The following is a 27,365-nucleotide window of genomic DNA, read 5'->3' on the forward strand; positions in this document are numbered from 1 at the left end:
TTTGAATGAAATAAGTCAATTATTTTTTTAAATAAATCAACTATTAATGTGAACTGTATTTTCGTGATTGGGATGCTCAGATTGCTTATATCATTCTGAAAATATCTCAAATCTATATGCTTGTGGGTTCAACACACCGTTTTAACTCATACACGATCCTTCTGTGCTCCTTGCCAGGCAAATCAATGTAACAAGTGCTACCGCCGACCCCTATGACCATCTACTTATACAGTGTCACAGTCTAATCCATACTACATACAGTGGCACGGGTTGTGCACTGAACAAATTTAGGAAGCACTCTTCCCACGCCAGTGTCCCCTAGAGTTGTGTGCTATACAACATGTGCAGTCATATATGGAGATCATGAAATTCCATCCACGTTTCCTTTTTTTTTTAAGATTTTATTCTTGGGGTGCCTGGGGCAACTCAGTTAGTTGAGCATTTGTGTGTGTGTGTGTGTGTGTGTGTGTGTGTTTTTTTTCTAGTTGAGCATTCGACTCTTGATCTCAGCTCTGGTCTTGATCTGAGGGTCCTGAGTTTGAGCCTCACATTGCGCTCCGTGCTAGGCATGGAACCTACTTTATTATTTTTTTTTATAGATTTTATTTATTCATTCATAAGAGACACAGAGAGAGAGAGAGAGTCAGAGACACAGGCAGAGGGAGAAGCAGGCTCCAAGCAGGGAGCCCGATGCGGGACTTGATCCCCGGGTCTCCAGGATCACACCCCAGGCCAAAGGTGGTGCTAAACTGCTGAGCCACCGGGGATGCCTTGGAACCTACTTTAAAAAGAAGATTAAGGATTTTAAGTAATCTGGGATCCCTGGGTGGCGCAGCGGTTTGGCGCCTGCCTTTGGCCCAGGGCGCGATCCTGGAGACCCGGGATCGAATCCCACATCGGGCTCCTGGTGCATGGAGCCTGCTTCTCCCTCTGCCTGTGTCTCTGCCTCTCTTTCTCTCTGTGTGACTATCATAAATAAATAAAAACTTAAAAAAAAAAAAATTTTAAGTAATCTGTACTCCCAACATGGAGCTCAGATATATAACCCTGAGGTCACGAGTTGTGTGCTCGGCAAAACTGAATTTAAATTTAAAAAAAGGAAAATAAAATAAAATAAAAATAAATTTTAAAAAAGGGAAAAAAGAGAATCATGTGCTCTACAGTCTGAGCCAGCCAAGTGCCCCATTTAACTTATTTTTCTAAATTATTTTTTCAGATTTTTTTTTTTACTTAAAAATCCTTTTTTTTTTTTTTTTTTTTTTAGTTTTTTTAAACCAAGAGATCACTACATAAATCTAAGACTAAAGCAACCTGTTTCCTGTACCTGTTTCTCCATCTGCAACAGGACTATCATAACATCAATCCAACTGGTGTGTAGTGAGGATTAAGTAGATGAATGCATAGAAGTACTTGCAATCAAGCTGGGGACGAAGGAGCCTAACTGAAAACTACCCCATATTCCAGCCTCTCCCAACGGGGCGGCTCCTGGGACCAGTTCCTGCCTCATTTGCAGGGCAGTGCAATGTGCTGTAGAAACTAGCTTTATCTCCGCTGCAGATAGGATGGCTGGGGCCAGATCTCCCTGATATAAGCTCCAACAGATGGCCTGCCCGATCCCCCTCTCGCCCAGCGGTTCCACACCTCGTGCATCTCCCTTGTCTGACACAACGCCACACGTGTCCTTTCTTGAATTATCTGAAACGCTGACTTCTCCCAACCCCGTCGCATGTTGCCTTCAACCTGAGAGGCAACTTTCAGATCTTGCTGTAGAGCGTCCTGCGGCTTGCCAGTAACAGAACGTGTTCCACCCTGCCTTTTAAAGAAAAGCACAAAAAGCATGAATCCCATGAATTAATTGTAAATATTAAACAGGAGTTATGCGGTGTTATTTCAAAGCGTGCTGAAAGAAGTTGGCTTTAAGGCATTACGTTGTCTTTTGATCTCTAAGACTACAATCTGATCAACAAAACTAACGCACCCCAGTCACCAAGAGCGCATTTACGTATGCCCAGGAAATGCATTTTTAAGGATTTCGAAGGTTACAGAATTTATAGGGATTTCAAAGAATATTTTATAAAAATATGTTCTTTGGAAAAATGTGCTTTTATACAGACCATCAGCCCTCAATATGTGCAACATACTTTGAAATCTGCCATCCTCATCCAGCCAACGAAGCACAATTTACGATTCCACTTGGAGGAAGGAGGTCGGCGTGGAAGGCATCATCGATGTGTTGCTTGAGCAACGTAGTTGACGTTGCCCACTCGCTCCCTCTACAGTGGGATCATTTATCCTCAATTCTGGGCCCCCGCCAATTGCTGGCCAACGCCAGTGCTGAGGTTTATCTGATCGGCATCTTCACATCGTAGGAAAAATTCAAGGAATTAATGCACGGACCACATTTCCTTTGTCCACCATCCACCCACTTATGTCGTTTCCACATCTGGCCATTGTGACCAGTGCTGCGACGAACACAGGAGAGCACAGATGTCTTCAAGATCCTGACTGCAGTTCTTCTGGATGAACACCTAGAAGTGGGATTGCTGGGTTGCATGGTAATTCTGGTTTTAATTTGTTGAGGACCCTGCATAATGTTTTCCCCAGTGGCTGCACCATTTTGCACTTCCCCAGTGCATGAGGGTTCCCTTTTCCCTACGTCCTTGTCAACGCCTGCGTTGTTTTTGTTTTTCCAGATAGCAGCCACCATCCTTCAATCTTAAAAAGGGACAGAATCCCGCAACGTTCAACAACACGTTGAACCTTAGGGATGCTATGTTACGTGAATGACGTCCGTCACAAGAGGACAAATACTGCAAAATTCCATCCACAGGAGGCATCTAAAATAGTCTACCTTACAGAAGCAAACAGCGGAATGCTGGTGGCTAGGGTCTGGGGGAAAAGAAAGAGAGGGGGTTGCAAACCAACGGGTTTATATTGCCAGTTACGTCACGTGAATCTTGCAGGTATGCTGTGTAGTGTGGTGTCTGCGGTTACCAGTGTGCATCGCACACTTAAAAATCTAGCTCTCAGGTTAAGTGTCGCAACAACAAAAACATGAAAATGAAAATATAAAAGAACAACACAGACACACAAGAATTAACGCATGCAGCTTCCTTTTAAAGCAGCACCAATCAGAACAAATCGTTTGCAATCCAAAGAGCTATCACGACATGTCACGCTTATACAGAGGGGCCAACCTACTGGATCAGTCAAGGTCGTCGGTCCAGCTGCTACGAGATGAACAAGCTCTGAATCTCAGTGGCTCAGAAGAGCAAAGTTTGGATCTTGGTCAGGTGGCGATCACCGGGCGGCCACACAGCCCTCCGTGGCTGCTCCCAGGTGGTGATGTGCATGGCTCAGGGGTCCAGGCTCTTGTAACCAACCCCATTCTCATTCCTCAGGGTCTTCTGCGAGTCCTCCTTACCTGCATGTTCTGCATTCGGCGGCCACAAGAAGAGGTGACATGCAGGGACCTTTGTGAGCAGCCCTGAGCATCTCATAGTCCCAACATGACAATGAGAGCAGTGGGAAATGCCTCCCTGCCTGGTACGCATTCATGAAAAACCCTCCATTTGCTCCAGGAGAAAGTTTGGGCCCCAAAGAGACCCTGCCCACGAGGAAGCACGCCATACCTTTGTAAATACGCCACTTCACGTCAATGTTGACCCCGTAATTAAATCCAGACAGTAAATCCAGACTATCAAATCCGGTTTGATAGTCAACTCAAAGTGTATAGTCATAAAAATACATTCACTGGGGATCCCTGGGTGGCGCAGCGGTTTGGCGCCTGCCTTTGGCCCAGGGCGCGATCCTGGAGACCCGGGATCGAATCCCACATTGGGCTCCTGGTGCATGGAGCCTGCTTCTCTCTCTGCCTGTGTCTCTGCCTCTCTCTCTCTCTGTGACTTAAATAAATAATAAATAAAATATTAAAAAAAAAAATACATTCACTGGACATTTTTGCCTTCAGAAAAACACCACCGTAGACAATATAGTTTGTAACCCGAGACTCTCACGTGATCGATGAAGCCAATTTTTATTTTTGGAAGATTTTATTATTTATTTATTCATTCATTTATTTATTTAATTTTATTTTAAAAGATTTTACTTATTTATTCATGAGAGACACACACACACACAGAGAGAGAGGCAGAGACACAGGCAGAGGGAGAAGCAGGCTCCCTGCAGGGAGCCCGATGTGGGACTCGATTCTGGGACCCCAGGATCACGTCCTGAGCCAAAGGTGGATGCTCAACCGCTGAGCTACCCGGGTGCCCCAGTGAGGCCAATTTTTATGTCCTAGAATTTAATACGACAGCGACAGTTTGCTTACTGGGTAAAGCATATCTAGGCCTTGTGCAATCCGCCTCTACGAAAATGTGATGTGTCTGCCGAGTAACATACACAGCGCGACCCTGCAAAGCCATTCAGAACACTTGAACCTCATGAGTAGAAGCACTTTTAGGAGAAACATCTGAGGGTCTCCAGTGTGGTTTTCTTCTTAAAAAAAAAAAAAAAAAAAAGGATGGATCCATCGCCCTGTGCACAATGTTTCCTCTGCATGAACAGGTGGGTACGTTTCAAGGAATATCGAACACCTGTTCTAGGATCCTAATGAGGAGAAGCTGACATTTCCCTAATTGAAAAGGCTCCTCTGACATACTATTTGTCGCTGTTAAGTATTGGCAAATACGACGACTGCTTTACTGAGAGCCCGTGAAACAAAGCGCCTATGGGATTACGTGACGGTCCACTGGAGGCGGCGCTGGCAGGACAGAAGTTCGTGGTTCCAGGGCTGCTGGGGGGGCGGGGGGGGGGGCCGCTCGGTGCACACGGACCTCGCCCTCAGCACCTACTGTAGGGTTTGTGCAGAGGCGTTGGGTCACATGTGCACCCCCCCTAGTGCCCACTGTTCCTGCACCTCTCCCTTGACCTTGTTTCCGCGGCTCGGGTTTACTGGGACTCTCCTTGTTTTTTTTTTTTTTTTTTCTGCTTGGGTTTTGCAAAGGAATCCAGCCTCAATACCAGACCAGAGAGGTCGACATTTTCTGTTTTGGAATTTGGACTTTGGGCAGCCCAGGTGGCTCAGCGGTTTAACGCCGCCTTCGGCCCAGGGCGTGATCCTGGAGACCCGGGATCGAGTCCCACGTCGGGCTCCCTGCATGGAGCCTCTCTCTGTGTCTCTCATTGAGTAAATAAATAAAATCTTAAAAACCCACAAAATTTAAACCTTGCTCCTAAAGCCCGCTTGACGCTTAGGGATGCAATCGGTATTTGCCGAGCTGAACCCTGTAGCCCTCCTCTCCTAGCACAGCAAACCCTCCACAAGAAGAGGTGACATGCAGGGACCTTTGTGAGCAGCCCTGAGCATCTCACGGTCCCAACATTGCTGAAATGAGTCACTCGGCAAATGAGTTGCTGAAATGAGTCACTCGGCAAAGCACAAAGCACCAGCACACGTTTTGTCGCCAATGCAAGTTTTATTTTAGCTTTGCGTGGACTTTAGAACAAGGTTTTGAGAAACCCGTATCGGGGCGTCACGTTGCAGACAGCGTTTTGCAGACGTGGACCAGGTACCTTGCCCGCATCTCTTCCCCACCCTTGTCTGTACGTCCCACGGCGTCCTGACGTCTGCTCCCCTTCCTTGAATCCGGGACGACGTGGGCCGCGGTTCTGCTTTCCCACGCCGCGTTACCGGCCCCGGAAAATGATGCCTGTGCACACGCGCCCGTTTGCTTGGCTTGTCACATGCTGCGACTCCACAGGCTTCCTTTTAAAAGAATTTGTTCAAAGCTTCACAACGTACTAAAGTTTGGACGTATAACCCAGGAGGTAGCACCCGTGAGACGTTTTGAAAACAAGCAGCCTGGCACAGCTTTGCAAAAATACAACATCGCTAAGCCAACTGGGTCATGAAGAAGGTTGGCTGCGTGTCTTCTGAACAAAAGAATTCAAATTTCCTGCCGTGCGTCCCAGGCGAGACTTTCGGAAGACCTATGAGTTTTGCTTATTACGAATAAACGTGATTTCCAAATACCCTGATTCAAAACACTCATCTCAGTTCTTTGGAGGCAAATACACTTTTTAAGATTTTATTTATGTACGTGAGAGGGACAGCGCGCACGAGCGGGGCGAGGGGCAGACGCAGAGGGAGAAGCAGGTTCCCCGCTTGAGGAGCGAGCCCGATGCGCGACTCGATCCCAGGACCCCGGGGTCATGACCGGAGCGGAAGGCAGACGCTGTACTGACTGAGCCCCGCAGGCGCCCCCGGAGGCAAATATTTTAAAGCTGATTTTATTTCTAGAGGTGTAAGCGTCCTTCGTTTGCAGCTGCCATTGTACATGCTGAACGACTGTCGATATAATATACCTCCGTGTGACGTGTCAAAGCGCCTCCGTTTACCTAGTCCCCAGCACACGCTCCCCACCCTGCCACGTTGTCTGAAAGTCCAGCCGCACTGAGTGCGCTAAACGTCGAGCGAACACGATCCGCTTCAAACCCAAGGTTGTAAGAGTGGTTTGCAATGGTTCCTGTGTAGCAAGAGTCAGCGGCCTCACCCGCGACGGGCTCGGGCTCGCCGGCTCGCTCTCCCGCGGCTCCTGAAGCCACAGGACGCACTCGGCGCGATTTCTGGAGACACGCACGTGGAAAGGGAGGCTTCTGTGTGCTTGCAGCCGCGTCCAGGGGTGGGGGGCGTGCAGAAATAGCACTTGCAGGTTTGATGAGAGCGGGAACAAGGATGGAAGGCGTGAAGTCGCCCTGCTGGGTCCCCGAGGTCGCCTGCGGGGGACACGCCGGAGCACGCGCCTTCCCTGCACGCGGCCACGCGGGCCTGGCCGTGTCCTGCAACCCAGAGAGCAGCGGGCCAGCTCGGGACGTGCACACACGCAGCAAGACAGGCAGCACTGGGCCATCCGCGCGGGCCCCGGAAGGGATCCAGACGCTGCCGCTGGGCGCTGAGCCGTGTCGGCGAGTGACAGGAGCAGCCTCGGCTCAGCTCGGTGCATCCTGGGCGGGTCCGGGGCTGCACCCCCTGATGCCGCCACAAGCACACGTAAAACGGTACGTGTCGGCGAGGACGCAGGGCGCGGTGTCCCGTGGCCTCGGCCTACAAGTGTCCGCATGAGCTGCTGCGCTGCCATTGGCACATCCTGCAGGAACGACACGCGTCGTGGGGGGCGGGTGACGGGTCTCCCCACCAGGTCACTCTCTGCTCTGCGTGGGGAGGGATCCCTCGGGCTGCAGCATTCCCAGGCCCGGGGCAGCCTTTCTCTGACAACATCCATCCCCCACCCCTAAAAAAAAAAAAGAACCAAAAAAAACAGGAAAACCCAAATATAGTATGTTCTGAGACGGAAATGTGCTCGGGGGAGATTGGTCTCAGGAGTTCGTAGTTCCCGGAGGACTTCACAAAGTCTGCTGCACAAAAAAAAACTACAGGTGAATCGCTTGCTTTTGCCTAAGTTGCAGAAAGCTTCTATTTTATGGTCTAAATCCCTGTGGCGTCTCGAGGGAAGAATTAAAGTGCGTTTGCAGCAATGCACGTCTCCCGCCGAGCTTTCCGTGTGCGTCCTCAACGACACGGGCCAGAACTGCCTTCCCACCCAACGCGCGACGTAGCGTCCTCTGCCGTTGGCGAAGAAGATGCTCCTTTACTCGTCATCAGCTGCAGACGTTAAGATCTAGCGAATGCTCTTGAGCACCGTTTGCGCTCCCGCTGGTGTGCCGGGGATCGTGGTGGCGGGCACCGCGTCACACGCTGATACGATGGCACGTCAGCCCGCGGCTCACGCGCATCTGCGGAGTGGTGCACCGGGGGTACCCGGCGCCCCTTCCGATCTGTGTGCCCTGGAGCCGCCCGTGCCCGCCGAGCCTCTCGTATCACGTTTACAGGCCTCCACGAATTTGGGCCATGGAAGCCCCAGGTGTGGCTTTGACCCTGTGTGTCTTACCGGTCGTTTGTCCCCTGGGGTCACCGGGGGGCTCTCGATGGACCATTGGGGCGGTAAGAGGGACACAGGCTCCCAGTCTGAGATGCCCACAGGGCCGGCTTTACCCGGTGCCCCCCCCCCCACGTGCCCCGTGCACGTGTGCAATGCAGCAGGCGAGGCGGGCTCCGGGCCTGCGTCGTGTCCCCGCCTGCACCGCTAGCGGCTCGCGCCCTTGGCCTGGTTTTCCCGGTCACACTGGCAGGAGAGGCCGGAGGACGAGCAACACATCTGAAGCCACGGCTTCCAGAGAACGTTGCCCAGCGACAACTGATTGGGGACGGCCTGCAGGGTCTCGGCGTGGCGGTCGGCCGCCTGCTGCATGACTGCGAGGATCTCGCGGAACCGGGGCTCGGTCGCCGGCGACAGCGGGGTCCTCTCCCCGGGGTCCTTGGCAACATCGAAGAGCAGCGGCGGGTGATGGCGGCTGACGAAGTGCCCGTGGCAGAAGCACACGTGCGTGGAGAAGCAGCCGTTGGCGCCCTCGGGGCTGAACTTGGGCGTGAAGAAGAACGCCTTCCAGACGGACGTGCCTGCGGTTCACAAGGACACAGGTTGGCGGGCTGGGGACACGTCAGCACGGGGAGGGGGGGTAGGTGTGGCCGCGGGCGGGGTGCCAGGCCCTGGTGTCACCGAGCGCCCCGCGGGACAGGAGGCCCAGGGCTCACACACGCAGAGCGGGGCATGCACGAAGCGGGGCTGCGAGGAAGCAGTGCTCAAGCAGTGCTCCGTGGCACACCTGCGGGTGCCTGTGCGTTGCCTTGGGTGCTCACAATCTGCCCCCTCCTTGCATGTCTCTCTCTGTCTCAGTCTCTCTCCTTCCTCTTCCTTTTCCCCAACCCCCGAAGTCTCAGGGATGCTGTGCAGACAAGAGGACAAGGAGCCTGTTTGTTCTGTGCCCGGGACCACCGCTGCGGCTTGGAGGGGCACAGCGGCCTCCCAAACAGCGTCCTCGAACCAACTCATTCTGGGCTCCCAGCTCTGCTGCCTCCCGCTCTCTGAGCTTTTCAGCCTGCGGCCTGTGTTTCTCTCTAAGGCCTTCCGGACGACCGAGGTTCCCTGCTAACTGCAACAGGAGAGACGCTAAAAGTGCACGCACACGCACGCACATGCATGCCCGCAGCCATCACGACGGTCTTCCACACGCTAAGGCCTCAGATAACATCTTATGCTCTCTAAACCGAGAACACCTAAAAGGAGCAACTCAAGAATGAAATGAGCCTGGTCGTGAGGATGGGGAGCGACCACAGATGGAGGGTAGCTGGAAATGTCCTGATGCCCGACTGGGATTGCGATTGGCTGTGCTGAGCTGCACACGTTTGCTAAAAATCGTGGAACTGGAATTTTACAGTAAATGATGTCTTTTTTTTTTAAAGTTATTATCTATTCATGAGAGACACAGAGAGAGAGAGAGAGAGGCAGAGACACAGGCAGAGGGAGAAGCAGGCTCCATGCAGGGAGCCCGACGTGAGACTCGATCTCGGGGCTCTGGGGTCACAGCCTGAGCTAAAGGCAGATGCTCAACCGCTGAGCCACCCGGGCGCCCCGCTTTTTTGATTTGGAACCTCACTTAACCTCTCGCGCAGCCACGGGGAACAGAGAGGAGCTAACAAAGATCTGCATATGCATCACGGAAATTCTAATAATAGCCAAGATTACGCCACCAAACAAAGAATAAACCTTCCTTAACTCCTGTTTTGCAAAGAAGGCACCTTTGAAAAAGTTGGACACGAATACATTTTTTGCGATGAATTCTATTATCCTACAGCTTTTTGTTCTGGTTTTGTTTTTTTTTAATTTTTTAAGTTTTTAAATTTTTAATGTTTTTTTTTTTTTAAATATTTTATTTATTTATTTAGGATAGTCACAGAGAGAGAGAGAGAGAGGCAGAGACACAGGCAGAGGGAGAAGCAGGCTCCATGCACCGGGACCCTGACGTGGGATTCGATCCCGGGTCTCCAGGATCGCGCCCTGGGCCAAAGGCAGGCGCCAAACTGCTGCGCCACCCAGGGATCCCAATTTTTAATTTTTTTAATGCTTTTTTTTCCTTTTCTTTAAATCACAGTAGAAAAGTTTCCAGCAAAGTCGAAGTGAAAACGTAGCCGGATTTGTGAGGCGGCTTGGGTTCAGCGTCAGGCGATAGCCGCGTGCCGTGGATTTTCGCGTGACCCGCTGGGCTGGGGGCTCTCGCCTTAACGCGAGCATTTATCTTACACGCTGTGTTCACAGGCTTGAAAATCGGTAACGGAATCCTAGAGCCAAGTATCCACCTGCTTTCTAAGATAGATTTTTATCCCCAGAATCAAGCTGCCGTCACGCTGAATTTTTAACAGCACCGCCTCATCGGCCCCGACGTAACGCCGAGGCTTCCAACGCACATTGCACAGTACATTGAAGCTCAAGATTCCCACCGAAACGCGACACACTTCATGAGTGCTATCATAACGCTTTTGTGATTTCTCCCACAATGTAATGGGAGTGGTGATATCAGCTCCTGATTAGATTATGTCATTCAACTTGCTGAGACAACGCAAGTAGGTAATTATTATAATCACGGAATTATTAAATTATAGAGGAGACACTGCAGATTAACAGTGAAAAGGGATCTCGTGTTTCAGAAGGGCGGAAACAGAACTGTAGCTCCCAGTGTTTGGACAATAAGTGTTTAATAAGGCTGGGATTGCGGGACGCGGGCCTCCCACTAATCAGAACAAGCGGTAATTGGACCCTGAGAACACTCGCGGTCAGTGCTAATTCCCTGGGGCCGGTGACCTGCTGCTGAGCCAGCTGCTCTCACGGAGCAACACAGCCTGGATCTGCGGCGCCCGCGGACTCCCGTCACGTCAGCCACATTTTAACGGCACATGGGGAAGATTCCTGAGCAAGCAGGGGCGGCCTCCCTGCGACTACATCCTGACCCTAAATTTCTGTTTTTTTCTCTAATAAAGTATTGTGAGCTCGGGCTGCAAGCTCCTTATCTTTGAGCATTAAGGAGGGCAGCCCGGGTGGTTCAGCCCTCGAGACCCGGGATGGAGTCCCACGTCGGGCTCCCTGCATGGAGCCTGCTTCTCCCTCTGCCTGAATTTCTGCCTCTCTCTCTCTGTGTCTCTCGTGAATAAATAAATTAAATCTTTTTTAAAAAAGCATTAAGGAGGGCACGTGACGTGACAAGCAATGGGTGTTCTGTACAGCTGACAAGTCGAGGAACGCTATCGCAAACTGAATATGTGGGCTCACTGAATTTACGTTAAAAAAAATTATGGACAACGTCCCTGCACATAGTACAGCAATCAGTGGCAAACTCCTCTCAAAGTAGGTCTGCGATGAGGCAGCCCACCCACCCGAGTACTGGCTGACACGCAGCCCCACACAGATGACAGTCACGCTTCCCCACGCACCTCCGCATTCCCAGTCTTGGGCCCATGCATCATGGTCTAGGTCATAAGCGACCACTGGGTACGGCGTTTGTGGTGTTTTGCTCACTGACAGGCACTCATCCTAGCACGGAGGGTGCCACCTACTAGGCGCTCAAACACATTTGTGGAATAAATGGATAGATGAAGTATTGGAGAAGCAGCCACAAAACCATGGGCGCTGGCCAATGAGCACTGCTAACCAGTTCCAGCAACAACAATGAGGCAAGTCAATAATAAGCCGTAAAACCCCTGGTGTGGAGACCCCTGAGCCAGGCCCCAAAATACTGCCCTGTCTCCTTTCCTGCTGCCGGGTCAAGGCCGCAGACGTTCGACAGTCGCACAGGACGGAATGTCACTTGTGTGCGCGTCTGAGAAGCAAATTTTACCCAAGGGCCAGCAGACTATGGGAATCTGGGTCTTGCTTTTCTCACGTACTATTTTCTCTCTCTCTGTTCCTTTTTGTGTGCCTCTCCAGCCCCTGATCCAATATGTTCCTTCCATCTTCTCTGAATGGGGTGGTGGTGGGGGTGATGGCAGCAGTGGGTACAGTGGGGTGGGGGTAGGGGTGGAGGGTGGCTTTACAGAAATGCAATTCTGTGAGGTTCAGGACGTGATAATCACATTTCCTTCACTAGGCACGAGTCACAGACACCTCATTCTGGACGTTTCCAGCAGGCCCCATATAAAAACAAGCATGAAGGGGGATGCTTCCCATTCTCTGGATGACTCAGACCTCACTGTGTCAATTAATCTGGAAAAAAAAAAAAAAAAAAGCATGTCCCTACGGACATTTGGAATTACAAGACACACTGATGAGATACAGCAAACAGAACGCTTCCAGGTCCAGAATCCGAAACCCGTGCTTGTCTCCTATTTATCTTCCAGAAAACACTGCGGGCGAGCCGCCCAGATTTGAAGGAGCAGCTCTGAAGGGTACACCTGCTGTGATTTCTGCGGCTAATGGAAGAGTTGTGATTTTGCACTTGAAACATAATAGAGAGGCTGCTCCTTAAAGAAGCCTTTGGTAAACTGGCGGGGTGCGTGGGGTGGGGAGCGGGAGGTGTTGAAACCCAGTACGATCGCCACCCCGAGCTCAACAATGACCGTCAGGTGGGAGGTCCAGCAGAGCGTAGCCTCCAGGATCAAGACCCAAAGCGTGACAGAGAGAGAGACAGAGACAGAGAGACAGAGAGACAGGGAGGTCTCCTTCACTGCTGAAGATGAAGAAGGAAATCCGTGCTCCGTATCCACCTGCTGCACACACAGTGCTGGCGGAGACGGTGCTCCACATGCTCCCGTGCATCTTAGTCACCTCAATGTCGCTGCACTTCTAAGTTCCAATACAAAGAATTCTGGAGCCTATCCCTAATACCTAGGATTATGGCTTGGTCGCATCTGTCCCTTTACACCTGTTACAAACACAGCTCCAAAACTGGCATCGGAAAACCCAAATTCTTTCCCCTTTGGGGCAGAGTGCCCCACGGAAAGAACACCTGTTTTCAGACAAACGAGGACAGGGAAGCATCTGAACTGAGCTTGAAGGTCTGACTCTAGCCCACGACCCCGCCACCTCTGGGCTTTGGTGAGAAAGGCACACACACATCCTAGATGCTGTTCTGCGGGACAGCGCAAAGCTACAGGAGTGCAGAAAGCGCTAGACAGCAGGCACAAGGGGAACGTTTCAGGGGAACCTTGGCGGTGCTCATCAGCTGCTAAGCATGACCCAAAAGGCAAAAGAGGGAAAATCCTTTCAGGCAGAGGATGCTGCACACAGCAGGGGAGGATGCTGTGGCTCCAAGTCATTATTGAGAAGGAGGCTGTGCCAGGGGCGTGAAGCTGGGCAGCCTGCAGGGCACGAAGGAAGGAGGCTGCAACCTGGAGCTTCCTCTGCCTCGCAGGAAGGACTTCCAGGGTCCGGTGATGTGCCTGGACAGCAACAGCACCAGAAGGAACAGGAAAAGACAGGACCAGGAGGAGCTCAAAACAAAGCACCGTGACCCTTGGAGGCACCCCTCGGCCTTTACAAAGCAAAGCCCACTTGCCGCTTCATCTCCTTGCAAGGCATTGGTTGCGAATGTACTAGAAGCGTGGAGAGCTCTGTGTTACTCACTGTTCCGAGGATGCCAGCGCACAGCATTTAAGTAGAAGTTGCAGTAATGGAAGAGAAACTCGTGATCCGAGTGCTGGGTCTTCCCCTGAAGTAGCGGCATCAGGTCATGGCCATCGATGATTCTGTGGGACAAATCAAGCAGGCATCAGATGGTGAATGGCCACACCATCCTTGGGCTAAATCATCCCAACCTTTGAGTCGTCCCTCCTGCAAATGAGACCGTGATGGAGCCACTTCGTTATCATTCAGCAACCAATAGAGAGAACACTCACTGACGTCCTCGGGTGCCACATGCAACTTCACGGAGCCAGTTCTGCTCTTGTATGAACTCCTTTAACCCTATAAGCTGCACCATGAGTTGGGGCCATTATCATCCCATGGCGATGAGGTGGAGGAACATCAACCAGAAAGCGTCAATGACTTACCCAAGGTCATGGGATGAGGACCAGCCCATGGGATGGAAACCCAGCTGATTACTGGGCATCTGTGCTCTCAACTGCTCTCCCTGCTGCTCGTCCTAGACTCAATTTCCGCCTATTACCTCAGCATGCAGGAAGCTTTATTCACAAAGTATAGCTCTATGAAAAATAAGAACATCTAACAATTTGGGTGACAAAAAGGTAAGACTTAGCGTGGGAGCATCTTGGATTGGAAAGACGTCAGCGGAACCACATTTCTCAATGACAATTAATTTGTGAATGAATAGTAATGATGACGATAGTAAACACCCTCTGATTGCATTGTTGCCAGATGCAAACATGTCTCCTAGGCCTGGGTGTGTACGCAGACCAAGGGGAACTTTCCGGACTGCAAACAACTGATAATATCCAATCGGTCATGAGCAAAAAAAGATGATCTGGCAGTTAAAGAATGAAAAAAAAAAAAAAAAAGCCAAACATATTGTTTTGATACCACACTTGATCTTAGCCAAAAGGCCGAGAAGCGATCATTTTGTTTTGAGTTAAATATTCATTAATAGCCACTAGACCAATGGCCAAAGGTATCATTGATACCTTTAGGCTCTGTTATCGAAAAGAGGGACAGAGACCCACTTTGAAAGAATTAGATGGTTTCCCCTGAAGATTATCTTTCTCTGATTAAAAACCGTCCATCCTTGTGATCCTTTATGATGAGGAATTTAGAAACTGGAAGTCAGACTTGGCTGTATAATTTGGGTTAGCGTTCTTGAGAGGTCCCCATCCCCTGAGCTTTGTGTGTGGTTTATTTTGGTGTCACTAAAAACCCCCGTCATGTAATTATAGCCCTGTTGCTTAGCACTGCTCCAGCCTCAACCCTTGTTATTAATCACGAGCTCTGCGGAAGCCTTTGGAATGAAAATATTCTATTATTGTGAGTTAAAAATAACAAAAGGCAGACTTGGCCCCCTTCCCAAGCCCATGTTCCCGTTGGCCATGAGAGGAGGAGAAGGAAGCGCCGTAGACAGACAGTTCTATTGAGAAGTGGCGAGCACTCTCTGAAACACGATTTCTATGCTGAAATGGCAGTCATTGTGCCTTGGTCCTTTCAAATCCCTTTTGAGAAGCGCTCAGTCCTTACGAATATGCAAAGCTGCATGGGTGGAAAGAACGGAAGGATGTGCTAGAGTGGGTAGGTGTAAGAGCTGCAACAGGAGAAGCCCCTGCCGTGGTGAAACATGGCCTAGAGGTGGGGACAGAAGGACACACCTGTGCTCCCAGGACCCCCAACTCAAGTGCACAGCAGACCTTTCCAGGTAGCACTCAGGACGGAGAACGCGACTCCATTCCCAGGACACAATCTCTACCTACCTCTACTTGCTTGTGCTTTGGATGTAGACATAGAGGCGGTTTTTTTCTTTTCTTTAATATCCTACACCTAATGTGCTCATTCCTAGAAGCGGGCAATAAATCACGCTGCTATGGAAAGCTCACCGTTTAAGAGAGCGACAGAAATATGGCCTGTCAAAACGAGGCTCATTTCTGCCATGAAAAATTGACAGTGACCCTACTGCACTCAACTTTTAAACGGTGTCTAAGCTATCACAATACCCGGGATTGTTCTAAACCACGTGTGCGAGTCACACTTAGCGACGGCCATAACCCAGAGACAACGTGTCCCCTGACGTGGCCCTAGGGAGATGTTGCCGTAACGTCACGACCTGGGGGACCGGGGCCGAGGCCCTCTGAAAATGACACGAAGTACTGCTGTTTGGTATCCTGAGTCTCCTTAATCGGCCTTTGGTGTCGGCAAACTCAAGTTTTCATAGCAAGTGTGCGCACACAGCTGCTGCTATGAAACCGGATGGGTTGTTTCACAGCGTCCGCTTGGTCCTGTGAGAACTGTGTTCATCGGGGGTCGTGTTTAATTTGGAGGGTGGGGTAGGAATATTCTCCACGGGTTCCTGCCCCACAACAAGGGTGATGATTTCAAGCATTCGTTTCCATGCATGGTGATTTCGGAATGTCTGGTCAGATCAAATCCCATGGGGATGCCTCCCACATCATGGCAAAGAGCATGTTTTTAGGAATGTTCCTTGGGCTAAAGTGAAGCTCGTTCCACCCTGGACATCCTGGCCTCTCTCTGAGCTCTGAGCCAGTGAACCATCTGCCTGGATGTTCCTTCCTCGGCCTGGTTGGCTTGCAAAAGGATTTGGGGATCATACAACAAGTGAAAGCTTTGCGGGTGAGAGAAGACACCATTTTTGGCACACTGACACAGAATCTTGGACCCGTGTTTGTAAAGTTAGGCTGTGCGGTATTCAAAATCAAGGGATTTCTTCAATGTAGAAAGAAGACAGTGAAGAAGACATTTTTAGGAGAAAGTACATGCATCCTTCATAACGTAAAGGAAATCCTAAATTCTATCCCATTTTGGGTAGAGTGCACAATTTAAAGAACACCCAGTTTGGGGCATATGATGACATCGAGACGTTTGAGGTTTGAAGATCTAAATCTAGCTCATGATCTGCCGCCTGTGACCCTTTGGGAAGAAAGCCACATAAACATCTAATGTCTCCCCATGAAGAGTTTCACCTTTTATTCGGCAAAACACAAAGGAACTCGTTTTATTTGTAGGACTCTATAGAAATATTCTCCTGCGGTTGCCTAGCTATCGGGCAGCAAAATTAATTTATTAAATTAAATGTCTTCATTGGACAAAAACGGTATCAAGCATTCAAGTGTCTCCTTAAGTTGAAAAAAAACACGAATTTTTATTTTATTCTGTTTATGGGATAGGAGACCTAGGTATGTCACCTGTAAAATCTGATTCTCAAGGATGTCGGTGCCCCCTCTCCTTCCCACCGAGCGGAACGGCCGATGGCCAGAATTTAGATGGTTTCCAAAGGTTTAACCAATTAGGGCATGCTGCAATTCTTTATCACCAGCATCTGTGAACAAAGAGCATGGTCACAGACTTCCTATGGCAATATTCTATCCGCTTGCAAAAATGTGATGAAATGTTTTTCATTTTCGGGAATTAATACATTTCATCATACATCCTTCTTATGTATGTGCTTGTTCCTGATGTTCTATATCACACCCACAAGAAGGTTGCCCTCCATTTATTTCCAGAATCAGCTCATTTGGAGACACAGGGGGAATGATTTTTCTGAACACGCCTTAGGGTAATGGCCACCACAAGTTCTTTTGATCAACCGTGCTGTTGAATGCAAATGGATCACTGAAGTACGTGTGAATGAAAAATTCACCGTGGAGAGGAATCTCATACGGGCACGCCACGGGGTGGAATTAGAGAATTATTCTCACAGTAGCGCTGAGACTCTGCAAAGCGAAAATCTCCTCTGTGTATCCCCGAAGCACTGCTCTTTTGACCTAAGTAGAAACCCTGCATGGAAGAGCTTCTCATCTCCCACCAAGCTCTGATTGGTCAGGACGGCCACCCACCAGACACCAAACGCTTCTTGGGAACGACAAGGTTGTATCTGAGGGCTACAGGTCTTCTGAACAGAAATCCTCCTGTTCCAACAAAACACACAGAAACACGTGAGGGCACCTCATTAAGTCCTCATCAGACAGCTTGCATTCGACCCTTGAAATGAGTTTATTCTCCTGAGAAATGTAAATCTAATACTGTTCAAGCAAGAAATCGGGGAAGCTGATTTCCACCAATCTCTGGGGGAGAGAGTAAAGACTATTTTCTGAAGAACAGATATTTGTGAATTGTTTATGGATGGATATACCTATGGAGATATGGTCCAGATGCTTTCGCTGAGGATTTCCGACGACATTAATCCATTGTAACAATATTTTTGGTAAAAGAGCCATAATGAACCTCAGAGCAGAATTTTTCACAGCAGCACCACTAACATATTTCTGGGTTCTTTGTTCTGTGAAGCCATCTTGAGCCTTGTAGGAATGTTTAATTGCATCCCTGGCCTTTGGATGCCACTAGATCCCAGTAACACTGAGTCAAGACAATGAAAAACATCTCCAGACATTGTTAAATGGCCCCGAGGGGAAGGAGTCAACCCAGTGAGAATGACAGAGTTAGATGATCCAAGTCTCCAGGGCAGATATATAAGGTTGTTCTCTGGATCTCATTGGTAACATGGTCTAAGTAAGACGTGTGTGAGTAACTGTTATGTCCGTGAAGGATCTGGAAGTAGATTTCCATTTTCTCATCGGCACAGTCTCTAGGATGACGGTGGCATCTCATGGGGCCTTACATCCCAACCCAGAGGCAGCGTCCTTGCATTGACCTTGGTCAACAAGCATCAGTGAGATCCATGAAAAGAATCCCCAATATTGCAAAGGGGGTCTTCCCAATGTTATGGCTCACACATGAAATACTTTGGGCCTGCCAAAGACGGAGGCTGCTTCCTTCTTCCATGGGCACAAAGAACACAGGCTGGCCTCCATGAGCCTCAGATTGCGGTGGTCAGGAGATGCGAGCAGCAACATTTCCCTTAAAGGATCTTCCTCTTTGCTCTCATCTTTCCCTTCCTGTATTTTTCCCCGATTGCACGGAAGCCCATTGAAAGATGCCGTGAAAGCCAACGCACTGCTGATTTTCGTATGATGAGCCGTGAGAGAAAAATGTAATTAATCAAAGTGAACACTGTGTGTGAGCTACTGAAGGAAAGACTAAGTTTTTCTCCAAGTGTAAGAACAAAGACCGAGTAGATGAGACATGGAGTGAGATTTCCAGCTTCACATAAGGCAACTCTTCCCATGATTTTCTGTTACCACATCTTCTCTCATCAAGGCAGCCAAGGAGTTGTTTGAGCAGAGTATATCTCACAAGTCCCCTTCAGCCCTGTCACCTGATGGTTCTATGATCCCGGATGAACAATAAATGTAGAAGAAGGAGCAGCCCTGAGGTACTTCTTCCCTGTACAGTGTGGCAGGATCACCAAAACCAGCCAGTATTCACTCACATACTCGGCGTGCTCTCGTGCTTTCTCTCCTCCCATTGAGCCTCCAAGGGCAGCGCTGTTACTGAACCGGTGCTCCTGGCGAGGCATGAAGGTCCACGAAGTTAAACACTTACCCGGCACAGCAGTCAAGACTGGATCCCAAGCAGGGTCCCTGCTCCTAGGCACAGCACCGGATGCTGTCAGAGTGTGGCTCAAAGAGCCTTGGGGACCCCATTCAGGGGGTCCAGGAGGCCACGAATGTTCTCACGATAATACCAATTGCTCTCCACCTTTTGGCCACAGTGCACTGTGCCCGTGGATTCGTGGTGGGTGTTGACACCATCACTGTCCACCAATGGAATGTGCGCTGGGGTGCTCTCGTGTGTTCCAAGTTTTTTCAGGCTTTATGGTTTCTGTGATAAATGTTGACAGACATAATCTACATATACAAAAGGTCTTTGGGTCCTCAGTCACTGAGGAGTGTACGACGTGGGTGTTGAGACCACAAAGTTTGTGAAGGGCTGAGCTGTCCAATGCTCTGGCGTGTGTGTATGTGTGTGTGGGGAGATACACCTGAAGAACAAACTTGAAAACAAGAAGGAAACAATAAACAAAGAAACAAGCCTAAAAGCAACGGGAGATGAGCAAACCTATCCGGGACTCCACTCGGGCTGAGCTGTACTTGTCTGTCTGCTTTCCCATTTCCTCTTCATTCCGCTGGCAGCTGAATTTAAACAAGATTTGCAGCCCGCCTGCATGACATTAGCCTGGCCTGCCACCAAACTAATGAAAACAATTAGTCAGCGTGCTTCACTTAAAACTCTTCAGATTGGTAATAACACTTAAGAAGAAACCATTGGCGATGTCATATGAAGTTGTATTTAAATTTAAGAGAAAGACGTTTCATTTAGAACTTGCTAAATGAAGACATGCTGGGAGGGAGGGCCGTTAACTGGGGAGCCAGCTGCCTTTCTCGCTGCTGCAGCGAAGAGCAGCTGAATGGGGCTGCAGGGAAAGGGAAGGCAGCAAAACACGGTGGGTCAAAGAGGAGGCTGGCCGGCTGCCTGGTGACAAGCCCGTGGAGGGCACAGCCGGGAGAGGCAGGATCAGTGGGACATTGAGAGCGGAAGGCTCATGGAAGCCAAAGACCACGCATGCACACCACCCCACGGAGCTGAGTTCCCACTGGGATAATGGGATTGGTGGTGTTTCTACGTCCGTGGCCCCACCAGTAAGTCCCATAACCGGACCTGAATGATGAGTCCAGCTGGTGGCAGCATGCCATCATGCAGGCAAAGCGGAGCACACTCGCCTGTGAGATCCCAACGACACAATACTGAGTGCCCCTGAGTCGCCGTACCTGTCCTCGGGCAATGGCGATCCTGCGAGTTTGGCCACTGTAGGAAAGATGTCCATGTTGCTTGTCGGCTCGTCTATCACTAGTCCAGCCTGGATCACTCCCGGCCACCGAAGAATACCCGGGATCCGGATACCTCCTTCCCAGTTGTTTGCTTTCCCCCCTAAAAGGCCCAGAAAAGAGGCAACAAGGAGATGTATGTCTTTTCAAAGCTTGATTCAAGGCTCATTTCAACACACTCATTAACAGTCAACGTGGGGCGGGGGATTTGGAAGGACCAAGTGTTCTAATGACACGGATTCAATGAAAATTTTGTAAGCAATATTGCATACGTTGTCGTGAAAAAAAATTATGACATGGTCACTACTATGCAGGACACACGCCAGCAATGCCTGGTGGTCATGGTCCATGGCTATGACCAGGGATGCTCATTTCTCAGATCAATGAGTATGGAGTCACAAAGCTGAAATTCCATTTCTATTTCTCTCCAGCTGTAGTAGGCAAAGCAATGTACCCCAAAACGTCCATGTCTGACTCCTCAAAATCTGGGGCTACAGCACCTAATGTGGCAGACAGGGATTATCTAAGTTGCTCCAATGTGATCACAAGCATCCTCGTGAGGGAAGGAGGGAAGCAGGAGGTTCAGAATCCAGGCAGACAGAGGCTGGCTGATGCTACGCTGCTGGCCCTGATGATGGAGGAAGTTGCCCCATGGCTGCCTCTGAATGCTGGAAAAGGCACGGAAACACATTCTCCCCAGGAGCCTTCGCAAAGGAATACAGCCGCGCCCACCTTGACTTTAGTGCCCATTTTGGATACCTGCCCTCCGGAAGTGTGAGATGTTCAATCTGTATTGTTCTGAGCAACCGGATTTGTGATAATTTGTTAGAAAAGGAAAACACCAGCTCTGCGGCTCAGCCATCTGAGCCTCGCACCCCCAACACATCCAGTTGAGTATTAATGTGGACTTATTCCAAGGGCCTGGGACAGAAGAGAACCAAAAATGGCCATTTTCATCAATGTGAGACCTTACTAGCAGGACAGCTCTTACTGTTTAGTTGAAGAAATGAGCTTTGTCCACATGAGCTGACGTGACCATAACCAGGTAGAGCACGACAGGGGTGTGGGGAGCGGATGGTGTGTAAGGTAAGCTCCACTGCGAGTGGCTCTGCAGAGAAGACGCTCTCCAAGGCCTGCACCTAGTGTGTCTGAAGGGACACAGGCAGCGGCAATGCCAGCACGGGGCTCAGAGGAGCCAGGGCCAGATTCCCCAAGCCATGCAGGTCGCACACGGACAGATGCAAAACCAGATGCGTGGTTTCCCCTAAAGTAGCTCCCCACAGCGTTAAAATGAGCTGGGCACAGCTTAGTACCACAGGAACAATAACCAGTGGATGTCACAGGCAGGAAAGAAGGGAGGATGGACGTTCAGCTGCTTGAAAATACATTTCCAGGGATCCTGGGTGGCTCAGCAGTTTAGCGCCTGCCTTTGGCCCAGGGTGTGATCCTGGGGTCCTGGGATCGAGTCCCACATCAGGCTCCCTCCATGTGCATGGAGCCTGCTTCTCCCTCTGCCTGTGTCTCTGCCTCTCTCTGTGTCTCTCATGAATAAATAAATAAAATTAAAAAAAATACCTTTTCAAACTTTAGAAGAAAAATTACAGAGTTGAAGAACTGAAAGAGAACCCTGATGCAAATGGCAGGTACAGAATGCATGCAAACGACACCTGCTTAATTAACAAAGGATGCAAATGCTTGTTTAAACTTTAAAAATGGATTGCAGGAGACAGAGGTTTAAGGGATCTTGCGGCAAAGCTTCACTTGGTCCTGCTGGTTTTTGATGACGGCACGCTGAATTCTGACCAAAATGGGAGCTGATGACTATAGACTGAACACCTCTCATAAGCAAGATCTTTAAGCTTCAGGCAGTGAATATCTTGTGCGCACAGACACCAGGGAAAATCCACAAATAAATTCATATCATAGTTGGCGGTTTCTATAACGGCCTCCATGAGAAGTTAGAAGTATCACAGTACATCTTTTCAACATGATCTTAAGGAATTATGTGACAAATACTGCTACCCTTGCATCACAGATACCACATCAAAGAATAGGGAAGTTCAAATCATCTGCCATAATTTATTCCAGCTGTCGATAGCTGAGTGAGCTACAGGGGGAATCTCAACATGTGAATTAGTCTGATTACCCTCCTGTGAGATCAATCACAGAACTTTCACCTGCTTATTTGAATCAGGCTCACGGCATTTCACCTGCTTAGCCTTCTACTCGATGAAACTTAGAATATGCACCTGTTTACCTTTCCACCAGAACAAGATAATGGGATTTTCACCCGCTTATCCAAACTCATAGAATTTAAACTTGCTTATCCATCTGCTAGATCAAGCTCATACACTTTTCCTCTCTGTGTCCTTGTACTAGATCAAGCTCACAGAATTTAAACTTGCTTATCCATCTACGAGATCAAGCTCAAAGACTTCCATCTGTTTATTCTTCGAGATCAATCTCACAGATGATGCACATGCGAATCCTTCTACTAGATGAACCTCATACAATTTTCACTTGCTTATCCTTCCATTAGATGAACCTCAGAGTATTTTCACCTGCTTATCCTACTGCATTAAACTCACAGATTTTTCATCTGTTTATCCTTCTGTACGATTTAGCTCACAGGATATGCACATGCTCTCCTTTTACATGAACCTCATAAAATTTTCACCCGTCTGTTATTCCATTAGATCAAGCTCGTGGGATGTTTAAAAAAATCTATTCTTCTACTTGATCAAACTCCTAGACTTCAATCTTATTCTTCTTCGAGTTCAAACTCATAGACTGTGCACCTGCTATCCTTCTAGATGAACCTCATAGGATTTTCATTTGTTTATCCTTCTATGAGATCGAACTCAGATTTTCATTTGTTTATCCTTCTAGGAGATGAAGCTCAGAATATGCACTATCCTTCATCTAGAAGGACTATCCTTCTAGATGAACCTCATATAATTTTCACATTTACCCTTCTATGGAATCAAGCTCATAGAATATGCACATGACTATCCTACTAGATCAAGCTTATAGAATCTTCATGGTTATCCTTCTAGATAAAAATTCAGGGTATTTGTATGTTTACCTTCTACTAGATCAGTCTCCTATAATTTCACTCTAAACTTAAGAACAACAAAGTAGGGGCATCTGGGTGGCCCAGTTGGCTAAGCGTCTGCCTTTAGCTCAGGTCATGATCCCAGGGTCCCCACGTTGGGCTCCCTGCTCAGTGGGGAGTCTGCTCCTCCCTCTCCTCCCCACTTTGGCTCTCTGTCACTACCTCTGTCTCTGTCTCTCTCAGAAATGAATAAATATATATTTTTATAAGTTTGCTATATAACAAAACATCTTATTTAATTAATGGGTGGTGTATGTATTTATTGTGCCACTGGTTAACATAAAATAAAATAAATAAATCAGAAGGTAGATCAAAATACCACAAAAAGAATCCTTTAAAAATGTATCTTCTACATGCAATGTGGCACTGCAGATTGGATCTTGAAATGAAAAAGTGCGTTAGTGGAAAATGTATATAGTTCAGTTACCAGTGGTGCACGGAGGTTAATTTCTTTTTTTTTTTTTTTTAATTTTTTTTATTTATTTATTTATGATAGGCACACAGTGAGAGAGAGAGAGGCAGAGACACAGGCAGAGGGAGAAGCAGGCTCCATGCACCGGGAGCCCGACGTGGGATTCGATCCCGGGTCTCCAGGATCGCGCCCTGGGCCAAAGGCAGGCGCCAAACCGCTGCGCCACCCAGGGATCCCCAACGGAGGTTAATTTCTTGACAAATAACTGGTTATGCAGAAAGTTAACACCAGAGGAGGCCAGGTGCAGGGAAAGCAATAACTATCTTTAATACCTTTGTAATACTGTCTACGCTGATTCCAAAGTAAAGATTCTACTAAATACACACATGTAGATAAGTATATGTGTGTTCCCCCAGTTGACTAAGTACTTGGCATTGTCTAGATCACATCAGAGAAGACAATCTGAATTACTTTACATGGTTTTATATGTACTGTTTTTAAAGTTTTTAAAAAATATTTATTTGAGAGAGAGAAAATGTGCAAGTGGTGAGGATGAGCGGAGGGCGAGGGAGAAGCAGACTCCCCATTGAGTAGAGAGCCTGATACGGAGCTCAATTCCAGGACTCGGAGATCATGACCTGAGCCAAAGGCTGACGCTTAGCCAGCTGAGCCACCCAAGCGCCCTGTAGGTACTGTTTCTAATGGCTAAATTTAATTGATCCTGTACTATGTGATGTGGACGATGATATGCATTTCATCACTAAATCCTTACATCTCACAAGGGTACTACTATGACTCCCCATCTACAGAAGCCAAATCTGATGGCCTATAATATGCATTTCATCTCATTGAACCTTTACACCTACCCACAGTGGTGGTACCATCGCTGTTCAATTGACAGATGTGGGCTCTCTATAGCTACACCTGAAGGGGCTGAGCTAAGTTGCGCACAGAAGGTCACTGATCTAGTGTGACCTAGTGTGATTCTAGTGTCACTGATCTAGTGAGCTAGAGCGCAGATACAAATGCAGCTCTGTGCAACACCAAAGCTGGTGAATGTGCACAATTCCTCAATACCACTTCATCTCTGGTGCAGGAGAGAGCTGGAGCTGGCTTGCCTGTAAACTGCTGGAAGAAGACCACAGGTGGGCTGGATTTAGTAACTCAGACAAATCCAAACCATGGGATTAGAAGAACTATGACAGTGGCCATGTTCCTTTATCGCCCCAGGAGTTAACAGATGTATCTTTTTCAAGGAAAAAGGCAAGTCCAAGGTCTACTGGGGCTCACCTGGCTGAAAGTCCACATGTGAGTGGGACTGAGAAGTCCCAACCTTTCCATGTATTGGCTAGAGTTTCCATTCCTTGGAAAAGCACTACAGTGAACATGGGGCATACATGTCTCTTCAAGATTCTGACTTCATTTCCTATGGATATGCACTCAGAAGTGCGATTGCTGGATCACAGGGTAGTTATGTTTTTATTCTCATTCCTTCCCCATGAACCTTCTGCAAGGTAGGTGCCCTACATCACGGCGAGGGCATCTCTGGCCAAGATGACACCACAAGCAAGCGATAACAGCAGGTGGAGCTCCAGAATCTGGGCTACTGAACGCTAGGTTTTCCCGATTCTCAGAATCCCAGAGGGAACACAGAAAGTCCAGGTGTCCAACGACAGCTCCCACCAATCCCTCTGACTGGGAACCAACAGCACAGCACAATCACCAACAACAGGACCCCACCAATCCCTCTGACTGGGAACCAACAGCACAGGGTGGGACTGGGAACCAACAGCACAGCACAATCACCAACAACAGGACCCCACCAATCCCTCTGACTGGGAACCAACAGCACAGGGTGGGTACCTGGGAACACCGGCCCTGACTCAACAGCATCTTGATTTGGGACACAAAGGAGAAGGAAGTGCAGAAAAGTTGGAGGTGGCTTCCAGGAGAAAAAACAAACATACGGTAAGAAACCTGCTTCTTTTCCCCTGAAAATATATGAGCAGAGAACAAAAAGCAAGGTCTCGGTTTAAAACTTGGTCAAGTAATTGTCAAAGTCACATGTTTAACGCCTAGATGGTGCTTTGCCACGATGAGAAGTCATAGACAACGACGGCAGAGTTCGTCTAGGAAAGTGCAGAGAAAATTCGACCGTTTACTACAAGACTCTTGTCAGGAACAGCTGCTTCCAAGCCAGGATTCTAACTTTACCCCCTCGAAAGCAGCCACCCGGCAGGTCAAGTCACTTTCAGTGGCAAGAGCTCATGCCAGCGTTTCTTATGCACGATCCGGGCACAGAGTTTTATGAAATACTCTCTTCACCATGTGTCTCCCCTTGGGCGTCTCCATGCCCACAAAACACGGGCTCCCCCCATCCGCGCAAACCACGGTGGTGCGTGTGAGGAGTGCAATTTGCACTCAGTACTTTCTTGTCCAACATTCTATATTTTGCACTTTTCTTGATTTATTCATTCACGGCACTAAACACTACAAATTACAGATGGGAGATATGATGGAAGGATCTGGGTTCTATTAGCCTAATGTGAGGCCAAAATAAAGAGCACCAGTCTGCTGGTGTCAGGGCTCCAAAGAGGGGCAAAGCATAGGAAAACACTCTTAAAATGAACTGACACAGCTTGAGGAGTCAAGCGTAAGTCCTTAAGGATGACCTCAAACCACCAACCCCTCTGCGAAGGGGTTGGCAGACTTCTCTCAAGTGCCACGTCGGAAATAGCTTAGTTTGGAGGTTGCTTTCCCAATACTCATCTCTGCTGTCCTGTGTTCAGACATCAAAGAATGAGTGCCGCTGTGTTTCAATAAAACTTTATTTGTAAAATCAGGCATTGGGCTCCACTTGTGGAGTCCTCAAGTGACAGTTCGCCAAGCCCTGCCCTGAGTTACCGAATTTAGATTGTGCAGTCCAGTGAGCGCAGCAACCAAATATTATTCCATGACACTCACTCCTACACCGTTGAGGGGAAATGTCGACGAGGCTTCTACTAACAACATATTTTTTTCACTCAACTGAACACGTTCTTATAATATCTCTTGCGAGATGAAGAACTGAAATATGCGTCTTGGCCAAGAACATACAGCAAACTGCGTCCTGGGTCTGATCCACCTCTATAACATCACACCTTCATAGAGCCAAGTCTCAAGTGTCCTCAGGAAACAGCTCATCCCCTCTTGCCTTCTAGAAAGTTCCGTGTCTGGATGTCTGCTTTGCCAGGGTTTTCCCCCACCGCCAAATGGCTTTACACATCCTTGAAAGCCTGGACAACATGATGTTCCTCCCTATTTAATGAAGCCTCCTACCACCACCACCGCAGGAGATGTTTTCCTACTGTCCATTTCCTTGGTATGTTTCCAGTCCCTTGTTTATGGGATGCCTGACAATCAATTCTGTGCACATCGTATCATCCCAGCGGGACCACTGGTGCTTGAAAACAAACTGTAATTCACTGCTTAATCAACTGACGGCCACAGCATAATCCTGTCCAAATTACAGCGGCCAATATAGTTCTTGAATGAATGAAATTATGGATTTT

At 48.6% G+C, this 27,365-nt stretch overlaps 1 protein-coding gene and 1 pseudogene across 3 annotated transcripts in view; both read right to left on the minus strand.

Moving 5' to 3' along the window:
• Window positions 1-27,365, minus strand: part of LOC140627252 (steryl-sulfatase-like) — a 153,314-nt gene that overhangs the window by 19,004 nt on the left and 106,945 nt on the right. For 2 of the 3 annotated variants that reach the window (XM_072815360.1, XM_072815361.1), the window contains exons 8-10: window positions 20,231-20,390; window positions 13,515-13,636; window positions 5,461-8,521 (exon numbers count right to left, since the gene is read on the minus strand). In XM_072815360.1, the coding sequence (XP_072671461.1) occupies window positions 8,148-8,521; window positions 13,515-13,636; window positions 20,231-20,390 (656 nt within the window). In that variant the 3' untranslated portion in view covers window positions 5,461-8,147. Of the gene's footprint in view, window positions 1-5,460; window positions 8,522-13,514; window positions 13,637-20,230; window positions 20,391-27,365 lie in introns of those variants that run through there. The other variant, XM_072815362.1, reaches the window with a different exon arrangement.
• On the minus strand, window positions 14,287-14,461 carry LOC140628909 (U2 spliceosomal RNA; annotated as a pseudogene).

The sequence above is a fragment of the Canis lupus genome, chromosome X, assembly GCF_048164855.1.
Source record: "Canis lupus baileyi chromosome X, mCanLup2.hap1, whole genome shotgun sequence".
NCBI lineage: Eukaryota > Metazoa > Chordata > Mammalia > Carnivora > Canidae > Canis > Canis lupus.